Raw genomic sequence first — 21,718 nt, forward strand, 5'->3', positions numbered from 1 at the left:
CTGAATGTAAAATTGGAAAAATGAGAAAGTGAGAGAACTGAAATTGATAGATCCTTCTGTTCCTGCTTGAGGAACACATCAAGTACACCACTCTATAAGTAAAATGCATCCTCTTGTATGCCTTGAAGCACATGAGTCAAAGCAGGGGCAGTCCATGTACTGTGATTTGAGTGTTGTGCTAATACCAAGAAGGGTTAGACTGATCTAGAATCCTTCAGAAGACATCCTGGACTATTCTGTTGAGTCTTTCATGTACTTTATTTTGTAATCTGTGGAAGCAGCTTTCTGATGTTAAGCTATATTGTTTCCCACCAGGTCTTGCCCACCTGCCCCACACCTGACACCACATAGCATCAGGTGTGGGGCAGGTAAAATCAGTTGAAAAAGAAAATTCATTGTGAGTTCTTTTGTACCTCCTGACAGACAAACGTGTTTACAAGGTACTGTTTGGATTTATTTTTTTTACAAACAAAATTGCTCCACTCCTTCAACTTGATTGTAAGTGCTAACATTTCTAAATAAATTAAGCTGAAATCATTCATCAAAATGTGCCCTCCCAGAACTTAGAAGTCTTGATTGCTGGGATAAAACATTGATTTCAGAGAATACCTGCCTATGCCATTGGCTGTCTTAAAAGCTTCTTCAATCAAAGAGACCATTTAAAAGAAATTAATGGTTTTTGTTCTGTACTCTGGATGGATGACTTTCTTTAACTGCATCCTCAGTTAGGTAATGCTGCTTTGTTCAGCATTGCTTCACATTAATTATTATAATGTTAATATAAGGGTAAGCAAATTCTTAATTGCACTTCTGTTTGTTACATTGGTGCCTTTGATACCAAAGAATATCCAAAGCGATGAGACATAAAGGATGTAAACCTTACAGCATTGGCCCAGTAACCCTCAAGATATAAATATTGTGAAAATGCAACAGTCTAAAGATAGCTTAATCTGTGCCTCCTAAGGCAACCATTTAGCTGATGCTCTCCTTTCCTTGAAACATGCTTTTGCTGTGCACACTGACTCCCCTCTAGTGGCTGTGGGTGGGTAGTAAGTAGGTTAGCCCCTCAAAAATTATTGTGCATATATGGACTATACATACAGAGCAGTGGAAGGGAACCTTAGGACCTTAGGCCAATTGTGACCCTCCAGGCCTCTCTCTATAGCCCTTGGAACTCTCCATGTGCCACACCTCCTCTCCCCAGGCCACACCCCTCTCTGACACAGCTGTGCACCCCAAGATTTTTGCCTGGCTGGAATGTGCCCTTAACTCTGATCATGTCTCTTGCTTGTCTGAATGGAGAAAAGAGGGAAGTATTGCAGGAGAATACGTGATTTGGTTTTGGTGATGGCATTAGGTGCCTTTTACAATGGTTGATATTAGGAGTTGTTATTTTATGTATTGTTGTTGTTATTTTAATTGTATATGTTTGGTGTGCACCCCTTTGGTGGAAGGGATGTTATAAATAAACATTACTATTACTATTGCTGCTGCTGCTGCTATTGTGTGTCTGTGTGTAGAAACTAGCCTACTGTACAGAGGTAAAATTTACGTTTGCTGCTCTCCCACTTTTGCCTCCAGCCCCACCCACCACTGCCATGTGGTCCTCGGACGTTTGCCCAAAAAGGAATGTGGACCTTCATTTGAAAAGATTGCCAGTCTCTAATACAGAGACAACTTTGCGGCAGCAGCAGCGCCCCCAACATCACATCTGTAGCAGGCCCCATAAACTCTCTGGGTGGCCCTGTGACTGGGGGTCACAAAAGGTACTTCTTACCCAGGGCACTACTCATCAGAGGTCCAGCCCTTTTGGCAGCATGCTGGAGGTTCCATCCTCCCCAGCAATCAGCTTATTGGGAAATTAATCAATAAATAGTTGTAGAGGGTGCTTATACATAAGATTACATATTAGAAAAGGTCATGGGAAAGTGCAAAAATTACACCACAAAGTGTATTAGAATCCTGGTATAAGTTTACAAAATACTAGAATGACAAATCTCAACGTAATATTGTTTGGGCTGATCTTTATTGCTTTATTTATTTGCCTGGCTGGAAAGTGTTTTTGTGCCTCTTGCTTGCCTTGATGTAGGATAGATAGGAGTCTCTGAGTAGGTACAGAAACTAGACTACTGTACAAAAGTAAAATTTACATTTGTTGTTCTGGCCCAACCCATCACCGGCCTGTGCTCCCTGGAAGGTTGTCCAGAACTGAATGTGGTCCTTGGACTGAAAATGGTTCCCCGCACCATATTTACAGCGGTCATGCCAGCTCCTCAGTATGAAAATTCAATATGATAAAAATGAGAGTGTGGGCTTCTTCTGGAAGGAAGGGTGGGGTATAAATGTAATAAATAATAAAACTATACATTTTAGAAGGGAATATAGTCTTTGCATGTATCAGGTCCTAGGTTCAATCCTTAGCAACCTGTGAGAAAATTGATGCAGTCCTCCACAATGATATACATCCTCATACCCAGCATCACTCAAGAATTTTAAGAAACAGCAGCCCAAAAAAAGGGCAGTTTTGAAATATGTGGTTAGCATCAGTGCAATTTTGAAGGTTTCAGTCTGTCATCTTGATTCAAACTGGTACTCAGTTGGATCCAAAGATAGAAAAAAACCTCCTTGATCTCAGGAACCATCATGCAAAATTTAGTCCCCAATGTGTGTGTGTGTGCATATTATCAGCACTGAAAGGAGAAGAGTACATTAACTGAATGATGAAAAACAGGATGAAGCACAGAATTCAAATAGCTCATGTATCCTGCATCATACATTTCCTCCTCAGACAAATTGAATAACCTCAAATGTTTGTCCTCTGTTCATCTCCAGTTTTAATGAAGAGTCACACTTCTTACAGCAGCTGAGTCAGCCTTGGAATTCTGGACTTCTCTGAAGCAGTGCATTTGAATATACTTGAAAGGCACTTCACTCAAGAATATCGAGTACCTAATGATTAGTTAAGGCTGCAGCTCAGAGAAAGTTAAGATCTTCTCGGGAGAAAAAAAAAGATCAGGAAGACTGCAGAATGGTGTGTGTGTGTGTGTGAGAGAGAAGGGGTGTAGTCATCCAGGATCTCAGGGTGGGTGGGTTCTTAGACCCTTTACCTTTTTGGAAGTCCTTTCCCAGCAGGGTCCCTATCTCCAGCATCATATAAGCCAATCAGCATGAAAGGGGAGTGTGTTAGCCACTGAGAAGAGTCTTATAACTTGCTTCCTTGACCTTTCCTGCTGATTGGAGCTGATCAGTGATAGCGAGTGAGTCAGCTACTGAGAAGACTCTTCTCAGTAGCTAACACACTCCCCTTTCATGCTGATTAGGTCCTAGTGATGCTTTGGGAGAAGGTGCACGCAGCAAAGACTTAAGAGTGTGGAGATGATGGGGAACATACAAGTGAGTGACAGAGGTTGCAGAGGAGGAGTGTGGCCACAACTAGGACAACAGAAGACAATGGAAAGTGGAAAAAGAGGTGGGAGGGAGACCTTGAGCTGAAGAGGGGTCTCTCTCCCTCTCTCTCTCTCTCTGTCTCTCTCTCTCTCTCTCTGTGCTGCATGTCCTCTGGTCTGTTTGTTTGTTAACAAGGATCTCATTCTCAACCCAGCAGCAAAAAAGAAGGGGAAGAAGATGGGTGGCTTTGTTCCAGCTGAAAGCCAGGAAGAGGGGAGAAGGATGAAAAGATAGGAAAAAATATTTTCAAGAGTGGGGAAGAAAGTGTGTGTGCATGTGCACATGCATGTGTACATTTGTGCATGTGTGTGATGGTGTGCATGTATAATGATGTATATATCTATGGCAAGCATGGTTAGGTGAAATGCAAATGAATATGGCTAAGAATGTGGGGGGGTGGGGGTATGGTGCAGCCAACACCAGAATTTAGGATCAGGAATTTCCATGCTTAAATTTCCTCCTTAATTCATAAGCTCTAGCCAGATGCAGTTACTTTGAGTAATAGTATGGCAGCCAAGAAGGAAAACTCAACAATGTATCTTATTTTACAGTATGAGGATGATGAGGAAAAACTGCCTGGACTAAAACCTCTTATTTTCTAACACTCTAGGTATGTGTGCAAGGAGGAGGAGGTAACACAGGGAGAAGGGGATAGAAAATCCCTTCCTGCCTTCTAGAAGGTGGCAAAGTTCAAAAGATTGCAAATTCCTATGCAAAATGAGTGGCCTACTTAGCGAGTGTGAATTCCTTCGTTTAGGAAAAACAGGCTTTGTCTTAACCCAGCTTGAGAAAAAGAGAGTGGAAAGGATGGGGAGCCTTTATTGCTCTGGGCTCTCTGAGTCAGTTACGCAGGCACCAATGAATGTCAAATGCAAGCAGGCCTGCTTCAAAAAGCCAGGTTGTGGAGAGTGAGAATTCTGTAATTGCAGAAGAAATGACTGTGAATACTGATGATAGCATCCCACCTGCCTCATCGAGCAGTTTAGTAGCAGCAGAAGATAATCGTGTAGACACTGATTTCACTAATTCAAGCAATATCTCTGATGGTGAGAAAGGACAGTCAAATGGTGACAGCGATAGAGAAGCAGAAAACAATATTCAGATTATTCTATAATTTAGAAGGTTCTATAATCTTAGAAGGGCGTGTGGCTGTGACTGTCATGAAGGGATGCTGTACTTCTAAATTTGCCACCACGAGAGAGAGAGAGAGAGAGAGAGAGAGAGAATGTTAAACGCTGTAGTAGTATTTTGTTCTGTAAGAGCAAATATATGTGCAGCAATGCAATGTATGGTAACCTGAGAATAAAATAATAACAATAATGATTGAAATTTAAATATAGTTTATGGAGCCAGTTCTACCATTAGGCAGAAAGAGGTGGCCACCTCAGGCAGCTGATTTGGGGTACCTTGAAAGGGCAACAAATTGTTAGAGATTGGTTCTGGCAACCGGGGAGGGGGGCACCGTGGTGCACCTGACCTCCCATGAGTGGTGTTGCTGTGCTTACCTAAAGGGGGAATGGGAAGGTGGGAGGGAGGGCAGCAATGTGCAGGCACAGCAGTGGGAATGCCCAATTGACTCTGCCACTGCCCTCACACTGGGCAACCTCACCACCACCTTGCCTCCCTCTCTCTCAGCAATATGGCTGATGGGAAGCCACATGCCCAGTGCCTCCCTTCCCCACCAACTGCCCCTGTTAGTCATTCCCAGTTACTTCTGACAGATAGGCTTACGCCGTGAGGCCATATGAGGAAGAGGCATACAAGGTGACAGCTTCCACTTTAAGGAATTCCATCCCTTTGGAAGTTTTCCTGAACACATACCTTGGATAGCCAAAAGCAAAACTCTTTCTTGAGGCTTGGTTTTGGTGGGCAGTGATACGAACAGGGTTTTTTTAATCCTATTTTTTTTAATTGTGTACTGGTTTTATTGCAATAGGATCATAATATTCTGATATACCCTTCTAGTATGCAACCCTGATCAAGATAACTAGTAAGAAGGTCCAGTGGAGATATAGGTGATAGCGCCAGAGTGGTAGGCTAATGAAGCATTGCAAGGAGATATTCCTCTTCATAAGTCAGTGTCAGTTTTATGATTCTTGACTAGGTCCAAAAATGTACATATTGCAAAGAAATAAAATGTTGGTGATAGTGAGACCTTTATGATTAGTTGCCACAAACTGATCACACATGCACTCAATCTCTCATCACTTGATAACTTACTACTCAACTCTAGGATGAGTGTATGAATCTTCTTCACTGAGAAGCACTGTGCTTGAAGTAATACAGTAGCTTTCTCTGTGGGGTTGAACCAGTGACTGCTGTTTTACACATGCAGGTCTTCATTGGGGGTTGCAGTCATCAAGTGATGAATGGGGCCATAGAAATTTAACCATAATCTTGAATTTATTGTCTCAAAAGTACATTCCATTGAGTTGAATGGGGTTTATACCCAGGTAAGTGGGTATAGAAATCTTATAGCTAATAATTTGTCTAGTAGCCATAGGCAACCAGGAATTCAATGCATGCAAGTGCATGGAATTCCATGACAACAAGTGAATGGGCTGGTTGTCATAGGTAAGATCACTCCATCCCTCCTCTGCCAGCCAGCTTTGTAGGGTGGCCAGATGCAAAAGAGGGCGAGGTTCCTGCAACTTTAATAGTTATGCAGAAGAGGGAATTTCAGTAGGTGTAGCTTGTTACGCCTGGGCATTCATGAGGTCTTATTTACAAGGCAGAGGTCTAGGATTGCAGCCGAAATAACTTCTTCTTGGAGCAAAACACCCCTTGGAAACATTAGGTTAGTGCTTGCATCCTGGGACATTCCAATGCTATACTGAAAAAAAAAAAGAGTTAACACCACATGAGCGGCTCATCACTATTCTCAAACATCAGTGAATGTGAAAACAATGACTCTGAAGCATGGTGACCTTTTGATGACTTTTCATTTGTGGAATGGAGTTGAAATGGTGTGAAAGCATAGTTAATAATAAAAAGAAACTTACTTATGAGCTACCAAGTGAAGTGTAAATTGCTTTGTGCTTGTATTGAAATCTCATGTAAGTTACTGATGCCTGGAAAGTTCCCCAGCCACATCCAAGGTTCTCTTTCTTAGGTTTCTTACATTTAATCAATATTTAGGAATGGGCATTAAAGAGTTATATACATGTGTGTAGATAGATAGATGTGTGTATATATATATATATATATATATATATATATATTGATATATATTAGGGATGGGCAAGAAATTTGATTGTTTGCATTTCAAGCTAAATCTATCAAGTTTGCACTTTCCTAAACAATATGAGAACTGAAAGACACCAGTCCTTCGAAATTTGCACTTGTTTGAATTTTGTGATGCAGTTCATCAACCAAACAATGTTTTTTTAAAAAACAAAAAAACTTATATAAGGGGAAAGTATAAAAATGAATATATGAGTGAAAACAAGATACAAAATAATATACAAAAATGCATTAGCTAAGGAGAAATTGCATGAAAAAATTGACTACAAAACTGCCTACAAAAACATGTTTATTAGGAGAAATTGGCACTAAAATGCTGAATAATTTTCATGAGGATTTTTTAAAAAATAAATTGCAAATTGCTGCAGAAATGTGGAGAACTTAATTTAAGACTGGCATAATGAGAAACTTAGAGACCTGAAACTGACAGATCTTTCCATTCCATATTCATCTGTAAAGTGTCAAGTAAAAAATGCTTTATGTGGCGTAGGTTGAGGCTGCAATCCTAAACACATATTCATTCTTTCTTAAATGTATGTACAGTAGGGCCCCACTCATACGGCAGGTTAGGTTCCAGACCCCCGCCGAAAAGCGAATGCTGAAAAGCGGATCAGCTGTAGCGCAGGGGTCTGGAACCTAACCCACTGATTGCGCCAGAGGAGGAGAAGATCAGCTGTAGTGCACTACAGCTGATCTTCTCCTCCTCCAGCACGATCGGCTCCAGCGCAGGAGTCTGATCGTGCCAGAAGAGGAGATCAGCTGTAGCGCTCTACAGCTGATCTTCCCCTCCTCTGGCGAGATCAGCTGGAGCGTGGGGAGCTCCAGACCCCCTCCAGCTGATCACCCCACTGGTGCTGTATTAATGGACTGCCAAAAAGCGGGGCACCGAGAAGCGGGGCCCTACTGTATTGCTTAAAAAAAAAAAATCTGCAAGTGGCTTCCAAGAAAGTATACAATCATAAAACCACAAAGCTGAAATCTAAGAGATACATAGTTTCAAAATATAGAAAAATGCTGAATCACATCCCTGAGCAACACAATATGAAAAACATTCAAAGGTCAGACAAAACCGGAATAGACAAATAATTTTTTAAAAGATGTTTGAAACATGCCGCAGTCGGTGCCTTGCCTCCAAATGACATGGAGAAGAGTATTCCAAGGGCTTGGTGCCACTACAGAGAAAGCCCATTTCTGTGATGTCACAAGGCAGCGGGGCCTGTTCAGGTGATGGTAGAGCTCAACTAGGTCTGTGCAGGGGAAGGTGGTCTGCTGTGTCCTGCTCCCAAGTTTTTTAGGACTTTATATGACAATGAACTCTTAGTAAGCTGCACTGAATATAGTGAGACTTACTTCTGAGTAGACATGAATAGGATTAAGTTGACTGTCACAAAAGTCTGGAGTCTGCTAATACCATATTTCTGTTTTTACTTCAATCAGTTTTCAGCCAAAATCTAAAGCTTGTAGAACAGCTTTTGAGTTTGAGCGGTGCCTTTTTTTGAGAGAGAGAGAGAAGACTCAGACCATGCAGAGTTGTTATGATTTGATTCCTCCACCTTCACCGCATTTGCCGATGTGATTCATAGCGTGAGAGCTCTCTAATCTACCTTCCTGAAACACAGTTGGCAGAAGCCAGCAGGTCATGACTAAGGGCAGAAGCAGACATTAATGAAGAACAGGGAACTGACACCGAAAACATAACTTCGTGTTGGGTTCTTCCTCATTCTTACCATGAGGCCGCTAAGGTGTGTATGGGGGCAGCGACTGACCGTTCCTCCTGAGCGTCCCTTCTTTTGGAGCACAAAGCCACACAGCCTGCAGTGTGTATCTTAAGCTAGCCTGCTGCTCTTAGGTGTGGCTTGTTGCCAGTATTGAAGTCAGGTTCAATTGCATGTCCAGCCACCTTCAGTCTATGGAATGTTGGGCACAGCTTGGAAAAGTTACTTTTTTGAACTACAACTCCCATCAGCCCAATCCAGTGGCCATGCTGGCTGGGGCTGATGGGAGTTGTAGTTCAGAAAAGTAACTTTTCCAAGCTCTGATGTTGGGGCACCATTTTGCCCTTTCCCTCAGGCTGGCAAAATATCCAGGGGCTCTGCTCTCCAGGGATTTAGCACAATTTGCTTTTCCCTCCCAGAAACCTATGAAGACGTGTAATATGTGGACAGGGGAAAGATGTCAGGAGAAATTCCTCTTTGTGATATAAAGCAGTATCATACCACTTTGATAACTAGTCATGGCTTCCCCTAAAGAATCCTCAGAAGTGTAGTTTGTGAAGGGTGCTGAGACTTGTTAGGTGATGGAGAAATTTTTATTTTTTCCTGTGGGATCTTTGCTGGGGGTCCTTTAAATAAATTAAAGACACAGGCTTAAAGCAAAAAGGTAGGCCTTTATTAACTTACAAGCATATGCAAGGACAGCCCCCCAAGATCTAGGAGGGACTGCACTGAGGCACTGTGTGCAAGCTCTTTTATAGAGTACAGTTACAGCATGTGACAATGATGTAACCAATCCCCCAAGTTTCTTCCCCTTGTAACATAACAGTTTCTTCCCTCTTGAAATATTTCCAACCAACCAGATAACTTTATTAAAATGAATACATGTATATTCATAATCAAGTAGATAACTTCCATCTTATTGTCTTCTTGTCTTTTTAGATTAATGTCAATCTGTTCCCTTGACTGGTATACCACTTTTCTACTGTCATATATTACTGATGATCTTGTACTGTTCTGAAACCAATATGTACCATTCCATTCCATTCTATCATGGCTCCTGACCAGTCAAGCTGGTCAAGAATATCTCTTAGGACGCTACAACATGTTCTTTAAGTGATACCATGATTTCAAAGCCAAATCTGGCTCTCCCTAGAGTGACTGGCAGTTTCTATGTGAAATTCCGCTTGTAACTACTTTGCTATAGAGAAAGATTAATTTTAAATCACCATATTATAACTAAAAAACCACAAAATATAAAGAATATAATATAAAAAATGATTAGGTAATACAGAAAATGGAAAAGCCAGCCATTCTCCATCAAACACAGAGGGATGCAGGCTGTATAGTATGCGAGATCAGAAACCTCGTTTTCCAAGATCAAATAGTAAAACAATACCAGATTAATGATCTGCGGTCATGCTTTAGCCATTCTTGGCAACAGAGAGATGCTAAGCAATTTGAAGCAAAGTGAGCTTAATCCTTTTTCTGCTTTCCGTATACTCAGGCCTGTTTTTTTAATGCCTGCTGTGTGTGAGTAAAGGAAAGTAATCCGTTTTTCCTTCATCACATTTCAGGGGCCCAAATTGCCTGGGGCCAGGATGCCTGGGGGGCATCCTCCATCATAGGAGACGCTATTCCCCTCACAATGCTACAATTCTCAAAGTTCTCTGGGAAGAGGAACTGTCTGTTAAACCACTCTGACAGTTATAGCTCTGTGAGGGGGTAAGATTCTTGGGAGGAAGCCATGACTGGTTATTAAAGTGGTATGATACTGTTTTAAATGTCGTGTGCAGATGGGGCCATCATGTTACATACTTGCATTACTACATGCTCCATTGCTACATACTTCCATCACTACAAGCCTTTTAAGTAGAGACCTTATCCCAGTCTGTGTCTGTGTAGGAATTGTTTTTTAATATGCTTTTAAAGCTTTTTTAAAAATATGTTTTTCAAGCTTTTAAAAATGTTTTAAAGATGTTTTGTTTTAATATGTTTTTAGGGATGTTTTGTTTTTAATATATTTTAAAGTCTGTTTTTATGATGTTTCAAAGTGTTTTTAGTGCTTTTGTTTGCCACCCAGGATTCCTACTGGGAGGAAGGGTGGGATATAAATCTAATAAATAAATAAATAAAATACATGTTCCAGGAGAGAAGATGGGGAGCTCAAAATGATGGCAGACTCATATTTTCATCACATCTAGTCCCATGAGTTGCTTTTGAAATTGTTGGGGCTTCTTGTTGAGTTCCATGCCATTGCTTTCTATGGGATTTCCTCATGACTTATGTCTAACTTTTGTTAGATTTGAATCATATAGCCTTTTACTGGAGACATTTCACATGTTCATCTGCAAGTTGGCAAGCAATGATATAATAAGTTGTGTACATGCTTGTGTGAATTGATGGTAAATCTGACATCTTTTATGCATCCCAAATTTATATAAGCTCATCTCATTTTACCAAGTTGGTGGGGGCTATTTAAAACTGCCCCAAAACCATTTCAGTGAGACATGAAAGATATGTTTATACAATCATCATTAAGCAATGGCTCTTGTCCTGGAAGTCTGTTTTTTTTCTTAACGTGTAACTTTTTTTAAAACAGTACTTATGCTAAATAGTCATCATTAACATCCCTTATTCCATTAGATGTAAGATTTCCAGTTTCTTCCAGTTGAATGAAAAATCACTAATGCAAATTCTCTCTTGATTGACAGGTTGACAGGACGGAAGTGATTCGAACTTGCATAAATCCCATCTTCTCAAAGCTTTTCACAGTGGACTTTTATTTTGAAGAGGTTCAGCGGTTACGATTTGAAGTCCACGACATCAGCAGCAATCACAATGGGCTGAAAGATGCAGACTTTCTTGGGGGCATGGAGTGCACTCTTGGACAGGTAGGAATCGTGGCCTTCCTGGTTTTTACTTTCGGGATAAATCTATAACTTCTGGAAAAACTGTAGTTAATTGTGCTCTCTCCATGTGTGGCCAATTGTGCTCTCTCTCATGCCACCAGAATAAATAAATAAATAAAATAAAACAGCTCTCAGGCAGTGGGTGTGGGATGCAGATCTGGTCGTGGAACGCTCAGAATCACATTGAGCTTGGCCCCCAGTGAGGACCATTTGTTTCACTTGCTCTCACTCACAGGTCTGGCACCAAACTGCAGTGGGCCCTCAAAGGCAGCGGTGGCGGTGATGCAGCAGTGACACGGCGGCACTACTGCCACTTGGAGCTTAAACAGGCTTTGCTGCATCAGTTTGTTAGCGTGCTCCATGTACACACCTACCATCACCCAAGATAGTGGCAGGGGCATATTGACACCCCTGCTGCCATTTTAGGTGATGGCAAGCATGCTCATGCAGCGCACTGACGTGGTAACACAGGAAGTGCTGCGGCCAGCCCGCATTGGCGGTGGTGAGGTGTGGCCTAGGAGGATGGCTCCCACTTCATGAAATGCACCAGCATCAGGACACAGGTTGCAAGCTGGGTGACCCAAAGCTAGCATGGATCACAGAGCGGGAACTATACCCACCCAGCCCTAGGGCCCCTGTCAACTACAGGGACCCTCAGCCAGTGCCCAACCTGGCAGCCTGCTGGTACTGGGCCTGGCCATATCGTATGTTGACATCAACGTATTCATTATGTGATTCTTGACTGGCTGAGATCACATTCATGGAATTTTTTTTTTTTTTAAAGATACTCGGAGCACAGAAAGGGGAACCAAACTACAAAGAGCCACTACAAAATGGAATAATACATTTTGGGATTATTTCAGAGGATATTTCTCACTTTTGACTCCATTTTTTTGAGGGGGGAGTGGCAATTAAAAATTCAGAGCAGCTACACTGTACGAGGTGGCCTATTAGGAAGTAGTAGGACATTTTGTCTACACTGGCACCAGTTCAAAGATCAGTGGTTGAAATCAACTAGCACCATGGCTTCTAAACTGAGTCCCCCCCCAAGAGGTATAAAAGTAGATGCTAGAATTGACCTCAGCTACTTTCTGACACCTTGCCAGACCAGCTGTGTACCTTGTGAGTGCCAAGTGGTGCCTGTCTGTGCCTCAATGTTGGTATCTGTTGATTGGAAAAGAGAGGGATAATCCTTCTCAATATTTTCCCCTTCTCTGTGCCATTCTATATGGACCTAACAGCTAGCTTAAGGCCCCACGGTTTCCAGTCCAGCCCTTGAAGCTGCTCTTGTGAAGCTGTACTAACTCCTGCCCATCTGCAGTGCAGATGGTAGACAGGCCAGGGGGCAGAGCCAGGGCTGGGAAACCTCGGCCGCCATCTTGATTGATGGCAAACCTGTGCGCGTAGCCACAAAAATCAGCAGAGAAAGGTAGGAGAAGCAGGGGAATGGCGGTTGGCTCTGAAGCTCCTGCCCTGTTATCCACGGCAGCAATCCTGCCGCAAATTGCGGAAGGGGAGTGCAGGGACCCCTGTAGCCCCAGGGGCCCTCAGCCAGTGCCCCATCTGGCTGCCCTTTAGAACCGGCCCTGGGTGTAGTTGTTTTCCCTCTTGTTTAGGGTGGGGGTGGTTCTGAGCACTGCCAGTTTTTTTTTCTGTAAAATGGGTTATTTTTGCGGCATCCATGACAGATTTTTAGATTTCCAAATGGGCCCAATGAGCCATAGGCAGCTGTCAGAAATGAGCCAGGAGATGAAGCAATGAGTCAGAGCCAAGGGATACACAGAAACACACCAGAGCCAGGAAGACTTTGTTGCTCAGGCAAACTCTCATCTCAAACAGGATTTTACAACCCTTCCTGCCCATGAAGGCCCAAGAGCTAGCCTGGGAAGGTGAGGTCAGAAAATAATACTTCACTGCTAAGAAGATGTTCTAAGCTATATTGCTGATAGCTCATTGCAAGGGGGAACTGCACACAGAACCTAACAGCTCCTGACATCTTGAATGGTTATAAGAACTCCATCTGCCTGGTGAACTTTTCAGATTTATTTTGTGGGCCTTCAAGAAGGGAGGCCGGGACAATTTCCCCTCACCTTACCTAAGGGAAGAGCTAAGTCTGAGAACCATCTTATAAGTGAATTGACAGTTAAAATTCAACCCGCTGAAAACCAGTTTTTCTACTGCAAAGTGCAGGCAGAGGTGTTAAACATACAGTAGATACTCTGGCAGCCAAGTAGCTTCTGACAGTGGGCACATTTAGTCTTATTGAAGTTCCTCCATGAAGCTTGACCCCTGAACTACTGATATTTGTGTGTTTGTATTTTTGTCATATGAGTTGCTTCTAATATTGGTGTGTTCTGCTTGGTTGAAACTTCCTTGCTTGGAAGCCAGCAGTCGTTATGATCTTTCTTAGTAGGGGATTTTTACAGCTATAAAAAAGCAATAAACGTGATCTATAATTGATGGCAGTTTCCAAAAGGTGACTAGTTAAGAGGTACAACTTGGCATGCATATTAAAAGGGTAGTTTAATGCCATTAAAATTGATTTCTCCTCAGTTATATAGATGATGCTCTACATTCCCTAATTATTAATTACTGTCAAAGGCAACGATGAAGACATTAAACTGCCAAATGGATCTGTTTTACTACCCGTTTGTTTGACAGCTTTTGGTTGGGAGAACAGAAAAGCATCATTTCTGTGTGAGAAGTGTTTGCTGTTGCAAAATTACATTAATGGCTTAGAGAATGGCACTCCTTTGGAATGAATGAATGATACAATCATCAAAATAATATCAGCCACTGTTTAAGAAAATGTAGCTACGTGTGAGAGTAGAGATCTCAATGTTTGGAACTCCATTAGAAATCTTTCAGAGCTTCTTACTGGAAGTTTTGTAACAAATCCCACATTGCAGCTATTTTATTATATTATTTCTGAATTACTTTTTTCTCCAACCGATCCTTGAAGGAGTTCAGAGCAATAAGCAGAGACTCTCCAACTAATTTTATCCTTGCAACAATCCTGTTGGGGTAGTAAGGTTGAGAGATGGTGACTGGCCCAAAGTCACAAAGCAAGCTTCATGGCTGAATAAGGATCTGAACCTAACTCTCACCAGGGCAACATTCTCTCTGCTACACCATAGTGGCTCTAAGGGAAGAGGTCATATGATGTAGCGAGTAGCACATTGGTTATAGAGTTGAACAGGGAAACCAGCACGGAAATCCCCAATTAGGCACAAAGTTGAGCCAGTCAGTATCTCTCAGTATAACCTCACAAGCTAGTTAGTCTCTTTCATTCTGCTAACACATCCTACAGGAAGATGCAGTTACTGCTAAAATATGAAATGATCAACAAAATGATTCCTGAAAATGTGGAATGCAGTCAATATGTTAAGTGTAGAATCTGCAGCTAATGCAGATGCAGAAATAGACGTTTTGCCCGTTTTGAATATGTGGATTCTCTGGTTTTTACCTAGTGAATGCCAATAAAATAAAATAAAATAAAATAGAAGCTAATGGTAGTTTTTCACAGAACAAGTGGATTGTCAGGTGTGCAACAGGTTGCAAAGATATTGGCTTATCTATTTTAAAAAAGGAAGCCTGACATTTTTGTTTGTCATGCATTTGACATTTGCTTCTCATGAACTAGAACTAGATAATAAAGCTTTGCTTTTCAGCCCTTCTTTTTCAGAGTGTTCTTCCTTCCGCTATAGAAGCTGTGGCACATTTTGATTTATGACACAGCTACTAGAGAAGAAAATAGGCGTCAATAATATTTTCCCCTAGGAAGTTAAATGAGCATATGACAAATAATTGTAACAGCTTGCAGAATGACAGGATACCTTGATTTTTCAGCCATGTCACAGGCAAACATTGGATCCAGAAAGCAGCAATACCTGCTTGATTTGATACTTGGGAGAGAAGGTTGTTGCTTAAGGCAGGTGTAGAAGCATGACTGAAAAATATGATCTTCTACTGATCTTTTTCCAAAGCAAGAGGTATTTGGGCCACGTCATGCTGGTCAACTGCAAGCCCTTCTTCCTAATCCCAGATGTAAGAGGTTTTTTGTGCTCTACTGTTTGCTACCGGGCCAAGTTCAAGGTTCTAGTTTGGTGTACAAAGCCCTATACAGCTCGGGACCAGGATACCTGAAAGACCGTCTTACCCCTTATATACCCAGTTGATCACTGTGCTCTGCAGGTGAGGGCCTCCTGCAGATACCATCTTATCAGGAGGTTCGTTCTGCACAATATGGGAAACTGACCTTTAGTGTGGCAGCACCTACCCTGTGGAATTCCCTCCCTTTGAATATTAGGCAGGTGCCATCTTTGCTATCTTTTCGGCGCCTTTTGAAGACTTCCTTCTTTCAACAAGCCTTTTAAGTTGAGACCTATCCCAGTCTGCATCTGTGTCAGAATTGTTTAATATGTTTTTTAATAATGTTTTTAACCCTTTTTTAAAGTTGTTTTTTTTAAATGTTTTTAATGCTGTTTTGTATGTATTTTAAGATCTGTTTTTATGATGTTTTAAAGTGTTTTTAGTGCTTTGTTTGCCGCCCTGGGCTCCTGCTGGGAGGAAGGACGGGATACAAATTAAATAATAAATAAATAAATAAATAAATAAATAAATATTCTGAAACATTGCCCTCACTCTGAATTGGCTTCATGAAGATCCCATGTGCTGACAAATCAGAGTAAGGGCAATCTTCTTGCCCTCATTCTGGGGCCCTATGAGGAAAAAATGGCATCCATCAGCAATCAGGAGAATTATCCCCAGTGCTGCCCAGACCACGAAACAGATGAAGGTGGTGGCTAAATAGCAGTTTTGTCAACTTTTTTGCCCTATCACCAGGAGCCCTCACTTTTTTAAAAAATAAAAAGGATCTGCGGACTTTCCACTCTAAATAAGCAGTCGCTCACCTTCATGTACTACAGCTTCTAGAAACAACATCCATTCCACCTGGGAAGTTAAGCATGTGCCGCCAAGGAATTGTAGGAACATTTGAGATTATGATGATGATTGACATTTGCTAGTTTCTTCATTTTTAAAAAAATGCCTCAAAGCAACTTAACATCAAGAGAGAATACAGATAAAACCAAATTAAAAACATACAATATAACATTCCTAAAATGCTCATCCAACAATACAATAAGAAGGATGAGTCCTACCCCACCCCACAAAAATATGAGCAACAGAGTAGAGGTTAAGCTTAAGCACCAAATGCATGGGTCAATTAAAAAAATGGTTTAGCCTGATGCCTAAAAACTAATAATGAAGATTCCAGTCGTGTTTCACTGGGGAGAGCATTCCACCAATGGGGGGGGGGGAACCACTGAAAAAAAAGATTGTCACCGACTTGGTGAGGTTCAACACAACCGCATATGCATGCGTTTTCCCCTCAGAAGTAAGTCCCATTGTATTCAACAGGGCTTAGTCCCTAATAAGTGTGTCTATGTTTGCAACCTTAATTACTTTAACTCTTCTAATTTTTCATGGAATAGCTATTTTGAGATCACTCACTAATGCCTCATAGCTGAATAGATTGTAATCTGCTGTGATGTGGAATTACTTTATCACTGTTTTTAGTTCATTATTGTGTAAGGTATATGCATACATTTCTTAGAAGAAAATCACATAGCAAGCCTAGAAATGTTTTCCAATGTTCTCTCTTATCATTTTATGCAGATTGTTTCACAGCGGAAACTCTCAAAATCTTTATTGAAGCATGGCAACACGGCAGGAAAATCTTCCATAACGGTATGCCCATCTGAATACTGATCCTTCTCTTTTGCCTCAGGATAAATCATGTTCTTTGTCCACCCATGCCTAATTACAAGTGTTTCACAACTGCTGGCTTGTACCCATTGTTTTCCAAATACTGAGAGTTGGAGATGCTTGAGGAATTTGATTTCTGTGAAATCTGATACCAACTGACCTGGTCTGCACACACCTCCTGAGCTAATGTGCAGATTAGAATATAGTTATCCTTCTGATTTTGCCATTCTTAAAATTTTATGTTTCAGCTTCAAAAACATACCAAGATTCTTTTTTGAGAAAAACATATTTTTTGGAAAGAATGTGTTTCAAAATATATAGATTGAGATATTGGGTGGTATTCCTTGTTAGTTCTGTTCAGAGTAGACCCACTGAAGTTAATGACTAACTTAGATTCATTAATTTCAGTGGATCTACTCTGAGCATGATTTATTATTTAAATACAAATTTAAATACAAATTTTGTGTGTTTTTAAATCACAGATTTAAATCACAAAAACAGGACAGAACAGACTTATGAATGAACACATGCGACACTGTTACAGACCAAAAATAAACCATACTGTTCATCCCTACTGACAGTGACAATACATAAGAAACATTTCACATTTATTGTTGTTGTTGTTGTTAAACATAAGGTTGTATGCAATGACGTCACTTAGCTGATGGAAAGCTCTTTGATGCAGAGATGGTTTTCATTAGTGGTATAGGAACGGAGGCTATTTTTACCAGTTCGCCCTTCCTGCTGTGCAACCTCCCGTGCTTTTCCAAAGGGTTCCCCATCTCTCTGGAGCAGATTGTAGAAGGGTGATGGGGCTGCAGGGAAAGGGGGTGAATATGCACAATTTGCCTTCCTTTCCCATTCTGCCTTCATTGGATTACAGAGTCTTCCACCAGTGAAGGGACCCATGAATGCAACCAATGAATATTAAATAAGCATTCAAGAGCATATTGTTCTTTTATATTTTGTTTCAATTGTGTTTACAGCTAAAACCACAGCTTCCATGAGAAAATAAGGATTGTGCATCTGTCTGCCATTCCCATAGTTTAAGGATGTCTGTTACAATGGGAAGTCACAAGTCAGGCAGTAAAGGTGTCTACTTTTACTTATGGTTGTCATTGACTTGATCTCTTTGGTGGCAGCCTGGCAGCAGACCATCAGTTATAATTAGTTTCAAGTTCCCCTGTTCTGGTTCCTAGCCAACCACTTCAGCAAGCAGATGGTCTTCTGTCAAGTTACCACCATTAGTTCATAGTTGTTAGTTCATAGTTTATTTTTTTTTAAGTTCCCATGCCCTAAAAATAAGTAAGCAAGCATAAGCTTTATTTATTTAAAAATGTATATCTTGGGTGTCATCACTAGGGATGTAAGAAGGCATTGATTTCTGTTCCAGCCTGTGTTTGAAACATGCAGCACTGTTTCCATTCCACTGCAGTTCAGCTTCTGACAAAAATGCAAAGGCCATTAATTTCACCTCAAAGGAAATTCATGCAAATGGGTAGGGGAAGTAAACAATTAAGTATCATTTGCTGCCTGAAAACAACAACAGTGAATATTGATTGTATTTGTTGGATTGATTTCTATTCCAGACATAGAATGAAGTGAGCAGCAATTTCTGTTCCTGTTTCCCTTTCTGTCAGAATTCTATGACATCGCTTTTTAGTGTAATCTTCATTTATCAGTTTCCAGAGCGGTAGCCATGTTAGTCTGTTGCAGCAAAAACAACACAATTTTGTTTTTGTGGCTCCTTGAAAACTAACAAATATTATTATGGCATAAGCGTTTATGGACTTGCATCTTATGAAGTAGATTCTAGTCATCTACAAGCTTAAAAGCCATCATTAAATTTGTTAGTCTTAAAGGTTCCATAAGACACTGTTGTTTTCATTTCTCAATGTTAATTTCATATTTTGAAACCTCCAAACCACTATTGAGTTATGGACTCTTAGGTCAAATTACTAACAAAGTTTTCACCCAAGAGACCAATTGGTTGCATCCAGACTTAATTGCACTTGGGTCTCTGTGAAATCAATGGAATAAATTGGTCAGAACTTAATTCCCAGTGATTTCAATGGAAATAAAGTGTAAACAACTTAGCCTGCAACGCTAGCTCTACTTGTCTGGGAGTCAACCCCATTGAATTCAATGGGGCTTACTTTGGAGTAGACATCGTTAGGATTGCCACCCTAGTCAGGATCCAACACTAAGTTGTTTTCTTTTGTTTCCCATTACTTAGGAATTATCTAATCACTATTATAATATAATCATGTGGTCATAAAGCACAAGGTTAAAAACTCCAGAAAACTGTGATGGGATTTCAAATTTTTATGTCAGGATTTTCATCCCATTGACCTGAAACCCATCTTGCAAATGGGATTAGCATGCATCATCTGGCCAGTGAGTCTGGAAGACAGTCGAATGTTCAACAACTTTGTTTTTAAAAACTAAAAGAATAGAAATACATGACACTGTAGGGCACCAGTGGAGAACCTTTTCCAGCCTGAAGATGGTAGAATTTTAAATTCTGAGTATAAAAAGCCAAGTTGTAAATAACTATATTCAAGCATCATGTCATATTTGTGTTCATCAGGAGTGTGACTATCCCTGGATGCAGGGCCAGCTCTAAAGGGCGGCCAGGTTGGGCACTGGCCCGAGGGCCCCAGAGCTACAGGAGCCCCTGAGGGGCCCTCTGCTCCCCTTCCGCAATCCGCGCCCCCCCACGTCCCCCACTTACCTGTCAGCTGACTTTTTAGCATTGCCCTTAATGAAGATGGTGGCCGCAGCTTCCCTAAGGTACTGAAGCCACTGCCGCCATCTTAGTTGATGGCACAGATGTGCCATCAACAAAGATGGCAGCGGAGGCTTCATTCCCCTTAGGGAAACCGCGTCCGCTATCTTCATTAAGGGCAATGGTAAAGATTAGACATGTAGGGGGGCCGTGGGGGGGCACGCGTACGCATGCGTGCACACACACACACACCAGGGGGCCAGGGCAAGCTGATTTTTTTTTATTTTTATTTTATTCAGCTTATATTCCGCCCGACTAGCAAACAGCTCTCTGGGCGGCAAACATAGAAACATATACAATAATAAAATTACAAGATCAATATAACAAATATAAAAGTACATCATCTAAAATACCAATTACAACATTTACATAAATAACTTAGATTAAAATGCCTCAGAGAAGAGAAAGGTTTTAACCTGGCGCCGAAAAGATAATAGTGTCGGCGCCAGGCGTACCTCCTCGGGGAGACTATTCCACAATTCGGGGGCCACCACTGAGAAGGCCCTAGATCTTGTTACTGCCCTCCGGGCCTCCCTATGGGTCGGGACCCGGAGGAGGGCCTTCGTAGTAGACCGTAGTGTACGAGCCGGTTCATAACGGGAGAGGCGTTCCTGCAGGTATCGTGGTCCCGCGCCGTATAAGGCTTTATAGGTTAATAGCAACACTTTGAATCTGGCCCGGTAGCATATTGGAAGCCAGTGCAGGCGAGCCAGAACAAGTGTTATATGCTCAGACCGCTTAGTTCTTGTTAGCAGTCTGGCCGCCGTATTTTGCACTAGCTGTAGCTTCCGAACCGTCTTCAGAGGTAGCCCTATGTAGAGCGCGTTGCAGTAGTCCAAACATGAGGTTACCAGAGCATGAACCACTGATGTAAGGTCCTCCTTACTCAGATAGGGACGTAGCTGGGCTACCAACCGAAGTTGGTAAAACGCATTCCGTGCCACCGAGGCTACATGGGCCTCGAGTGATAGGGAAGAGTCTAAAACGACTCCCAAACTACGAACCTGATCCTTTAGGGGGAGTGTAACCCCGTCCAGGACAGGGTATGTATCCACCATCTGACCAGAGAAACCATCCACCAGCAGCATCTCAGTCTTATCCGGATTGAGTCTCAGTTTGTTAGTTCTCATCCAGTCCATTGTCGCGTCCAGACAACGGTTCAGCACATCGACCGCCTCACCTGAAGAAGATGAAAAGGAGAAGTAGAGCTGCGTGTCATCAGCGTACTGATGACAACGCACTCCAAAACTCCGGATGACTGCACCCAACGGCAAGGGCCCCTGCATGCCTGGAGCTGGCCCTGCCTGGATGCAAGAGAGAGGGCTGTGGCTGCTGGCCACACCTCCAGAGTGTACACATTCAGCTAAATGCTTGAAAAGGGCTTCTATGAACATGCTGCCGGAGGCATTCAGCAGAATGTGCCAACATCAGGCGTGTGGCCTGTGGGTGCACCTGTGTTGAGGGCAAGGCATGTAGTTATGGTCCCACCTCTGTCTCTCTGCATTTGGTATATGCAGGGCAGGGAAACTCAGGCTTGCATGCCGTGAAGGAGGCAGTGGTGTGTCCCCTCCTTAAGAAGACCTCCCTGGACCCAGAGGTGTTAACAGCTATCGCCCAGTGATAAATATCCCCTTTTGGGGCAAGGAGAAGGTGGTGGCAAACCAGCTTCAAGCATGACTGGAGGAAACTGATTATTTGGATCTGTTCCAGTCTGGCTTCAGGCCTGGCTGTGGCACTGATACTGCCTTGGTCGCCCTGGTTGATGATATTTCTCAGGAGAGAGATAGGGGGAATGCAACCCTGCTCGATCTCCTTGATCTCTCAGCGATTTTTGATACTGTTGACCA

The 21,718-nt window shown here is 41.9% G+C and overlaps 1 protein-coding gene across 3 annotated transcripts in view; it reads left to right on the forward strand.

Annotated features, from left to right (window-relative positions):
- Positions 1-21,718, forward strand: part of CPNE4 (copine 4) — a 294,798-nt gene that overhangs the window by 152,400 nt on the left and 120,680 nt on the right. For all 3 annotated transcript variants that reach the window (XM_061586421.1, XM_061586423.1, XM_061586422.1), the window contains exons 3-4: positions 11,117-11,296; positions 16,994-17,065. In XM_061586421.1, the coding sequence (XP_061442405.1) occupies positions 11,117-11,296; positions 16,994-17,065 (252 nt within the window). The remainder of the gene's footprint in view (positions 1-11,116; positions 11,297-16,993; positions 17,066-21,718) is intronic.

The sequence above is a fragment of the Rhineura floridana genome, chromosome 10 (genome assembly GCF_030035675.1).
Source record: "Rhineura floridana isolate rRhiFlo1 chromosome 10, rRhiFlo1.hap2, whole genome shotgun sequence".
NCBI lineage: Eukaryota > Metazoa > Chordata > Lepidosauria > Squamata > Rhineuridae > Rhineura > Rhineura floridana.